At 42.5% G+C, this 4,132-nt stretch overlaps 1 protein-coding gene across 1 annotated transcript in view; it reads right to left on the bottom strand.

The window, feature by feature from the left end:
- The window catches only part of Ccdc7 (coiled-coil domain containing 7), a 210,830-nt gene that overhangs the window by 2,651 nt on the left and 204,047 nt on the right, over positions 1 to 4,132 (bottom strand). The window contains exon 54 of the mRNA XM_026778625.1: positions 1,520 to 1,615. Within this exon, the coding sequence (XP_026634426.1) occupies positions 1,520 to 1,615 (96 nt within the window). The remainder of the gene's footprint in view (positions 1 to 1,519; positions 1,616 to 4,132) is intronic.

The following is a 4,132-nucleotide window of genomic DNA, read 5'->3' on the forward strand; positions in this document are numbered from 1 at the left end:
GGGATGTGTGGGAGTTTGGGGGGGGATACGATCAAGACAGATTGTACACATGTATGAAATGGTCAAAGAATAAATAAAAGATATTTTAAAAACAGGAAACAAATAGAGGAAACAAACAAAGCAAAACAAAAATCCAAATCTTTGAGAACATAACTGAAAGAGGCAGACACAAAGTGATATTAACGAGTTATTCCCTGTGTGACATGATGACGACTTCTATGTGAACACATTTTCATCCCTGGACTGTCTGAGGTGTGCAGTGGGGTGAGCACTTCTCCACATGGCCACCTGGAGGCTTTCTCCACATCAAGAGTCTGTTTCAGGTTGGCCTTACTGCAATGCGTGCAGTTTGAGTGGGATTGTGGATGACAGATCGGGCTGCACCGATGGTAGGATTTCTACTGTGGGAGCTGTGTTGTGACCAAGGTTTTTAGAGAGCAGATCGGGAGTGTCTCATCTACAGTTCAGAGGCAGAATGGTGTTATGACTGACAGACTTACACACGTGGAAAAGCAGAGCAAGAGGAGCTGACAACCACGAGAGGATCTGGGTAAGCCTACGTGTCAATTCTTTCTAGAATGGCTTTGATTTCTAAGTTTGAACTGATAGGAACGGAAAAGGCTAAAGATCCTATCATACTTTCCGCAGCACAAAGGCGGTCAATGAGAGATGACGATGTGCAGAGAATGAGAGACTGGAGCAGGCAGCCTCAAATGGGATAATTTTTGTATGGAAAAAGATGCCAAAGCATTCTAGTGCTATTTAAGAAAAGGGGAAATAGTTTTTCAAGCATTTATTGTCCTAGCTACTAATTACAATCATTTAAAAATGTATATGGCAAGCCGGGCGGTGGTGGCGCACGCCTTTAATCCCAGCACTCGGGAGGCAGAGGCAGGAGGATCTCTGTGAGTTCGAGGCCAGCCTGGTCTACAAGAGCTAGTTCCAGGACAGGCTCCAAAGCTACAGAGAAACCCTGTCTCGAAAAACCAAAAAAAAAAAAAAAAAAAAAAAAGTATATGGCAGTATCTGTGAAAATTTAAAGAATGTATTTCCTCAATCCAAAAATTGCACCAAAATACTCTACCTTCTAGATATAAACTAGCATAATAAAATTATTAATAATAAAAAATAAAAATTAAAATAATAAATTAATAGCCATCTATTGAGCCAGTGATTGCAGTTACAACAGAAATGGAAAATGTGGCTCACAGAGAGGACTTTGGGAAGGGTCATAATACAGTTTCTCTTTGGAATACCATACAGAAAACTAAGACCCATGATAAATAAAGAAAACTAAACAGTTTAACCGAGGTAAAAGTAAGGAGGATCTATGCACAGGATCCCTCTACTACGTGGAGCTACAAAGCCTTCCACACAGGGCTCTGCTTAGAGGAGAAGCGTGAGAACCCATGCTGGGCTCGTTAACAGGAGCTCTGTGTTGGAAGGGACCGCAGCTGAAGATACTGGTCAACAGAACCATAAAGCAGGGCTTGTTTCTGCATTTTAGTTATCTCTTTACCTTTAAGAAGATGCTTCCTTGTAGCAGAGGCAGAAGGTTGCGGATTATCTAGAAGTTTAAAATCCTTTTCATCTGAGTTTTCGGACTTAGACTGTCCTGAAAAATGAGAACATTAGTGGATGATACCCCCAATTAAACAATTTCAGTTTTTAAAGACTTAAATCTCAACCCTCTCCAAAGCACAGCTGCCTTCTAAGCACAGCAGTAACCCACATAAAGCAGTGTAACCAGTACCCATGGATTCGGTCTGCGAGCTGATGTGCTGATCAAGAATATTCATTATGGTGTCGTTGCACGCCCTGGTTCCAGCAGTCAGGTGGCTGAGACAGGGAGATGGGTACCAGCCGCCTAGCCTTCCTACACGTGGCATATGATACCAGCCATCCTAAACACAGCACCCTGTCTCAAAAATCAGATAGGAGGCTAGAGCAATAGCTCAGTGGTTAAGAACAATGGGAGGTCTTTGAGAGGACCCAGATTTGATTCCCAGGTCCAACATGGTGATTCACAATGCTCTATTTCTCTAGTTTCCTCTTTTGATCTCCATAGGCAACAAGCATGTATGTATAAAATCCATGCATGCAAAATACTCAATACACACTTAAAATCAATATTTTTTTAAGGAGTAAAAAAACCAAATAAATTTAAAATGTCAGTAGGATAATTAACCATGAGTTTATTGTTTATGAGTATAAGTGGCTGAAATGTAAATTTTTGGTTGTAGTAATCTGTATATGGAAATTAACTTATTTTTGGAAAGGAAGGTGATATTCTAACAATGGGAAATGCAATGCAAGAATAGAGATAGGGCTGGAGTATGGTTCAGTCCAGCACAGATGAAGCCCTGAAGGAACTCCTGTCACAGCATGGCCAGTGTGGTGGCGTGCTACTGTACTGGCAGCACTTGGAGGAGCTGTACGTGGGATAATCAGATGTCCAAGGCTATCCTTAGTTGTATAGGAAGATCTTTGATGTCCGTCCAAAAATACATTGGAAAATTAAGTATTGAATAGGGGTTTCCTTCTGTTTTATTTGTAGTATTTTTGTAGTTTAGCTCTTACTTATAGGTCCTTGATTCATTCTGAGTTGGGTTCTGAAGATAATTTAAGAAAAGGGCCCTCGTTTCATGCTTCTCCATAGGAGATCTAGTTTACCCAGCACCATCCCTGCTCTCTCCACACTCTGTGGCTGGCCACAGAGGGATCTCTCTTTGTTTCACTGGCCTGGGTATCATCTGTCTGCGTGCCAGGTCCACATGCTTTCACCTCTGTAGCTTGGGAGTAAGTTCTGAGATCATGAAGCATGACTCTTCTTACTTGGTTCATTGACAAGATTATTTGACCACCATAGTCTTTGGAGAGGTCATCTGAATTTGAAAATGAACTTTTCTATTTCTGTAAAATGTCTTTTTTTTTCATGTATTTACTGGCAGAATTACTAATTTATCACGTACACACTGGAATCTATGAGGCAGTTAGCTAATTGATAAGTGGTGAATGTGGCTGTTTTTATTCTGCGTATGTTCCAGTGAGTGGTTCCCCTATCATGTGTGTGAGCATGCATGAGGTTAGCAGTGAACACTGAGTTTCATTCCGCGGGTGCTAGTCACTGTGTTTCTTTTGAGACAGGGGTTGTCTCTGGCTCAGAATTCACAGATTAGGTTGAACAGACTGATTAGTGGGCCCCAGGGGTCCACGTGTCTCTGCCTCTCCAGTTTTAGGATTACAAGCCATTTACTGAGCTATCTCCCTAGTCATACTGCCTGTTTTCCTTTCTCCCTCTCCTCCTTTCCTCCTCCTCATCCCCCACCTCCATAAAAGCCAAAGGTTGATGACAGGTGTTTTCCTCAACCTAGTTTAAAATTATTTATTTATTTGTAGTGTGTGTGTGTGTGTGTGTGTGTGTGTGTGTGTGTGTGTGTATGCCACTTGTGTGTTTGGGGTTCCTCTTACCTTGCCAGGTTAGAAGAGGATGTCAAATCCCTTGGATCTGGAGTTACAAGCAGTTGGGAACTGCCTGTGGTGAGTGCCGGGAATTGAATTTACAAGAGGAAGAACAGTAAATGTGCAAAACCAGCGAGCCATCTTTCTAGTCCTCTGCCATGGCTTTTGGGAAGAGTCTCTCCCCACCCCATGAACTCACCAAATTGGCTAGACTTGCTGATCAACAGCCCCAGGAACCCACCTGTCTCTGCCTGTCCAGGGCTGGGATTTCAGGAATGTAGGTTTTGTGTGTGGCTTTGTATGTGCTGCTGGGGATCCTAACTCAGGTCCTCAGGCTGACACTAGGCTGACAGAGTTCTGAGTCCATCCCAGCACCTTCATGTCTTATAGAAACAAAAACAAAGTAATAAAAAGTGTACAATGGCTGTTACAGTAAAAACCTAAAGGTCTCTCAATAAGTGAGATATTGAGTAACTACGACACCCCTTTTTCAGATCATCGTGCAGAAAAGCAAAGCTGTGAGAGATGAGGGAAATGCATCCATTCACTTAGGTTAGTGGTGAGCGGGGAGGTCCATGCAAGGGTCCTCTGTTGTACAGAACCACAAAGCCCTCCACACCCCCATCTTTTTAGGTAGAGATTGTGCAAAACCTGCTGTGCTTGTCACATT

This window comes from Microtus ochrogaster, chromosome 4 (genome assembly GCF_000317375.1).
Source record: "Microtus ochrogaster isolate Prairie Vole_2 chromosome 4, MicOch1.0, whole genome shotgun sequence".
NCBI classification, from domain to species: Eukaryota; Metazoa; Chordata; class Mammalia; order Rodentia; family Cricetidae; genus Microtus; species Microtus ochrogaster.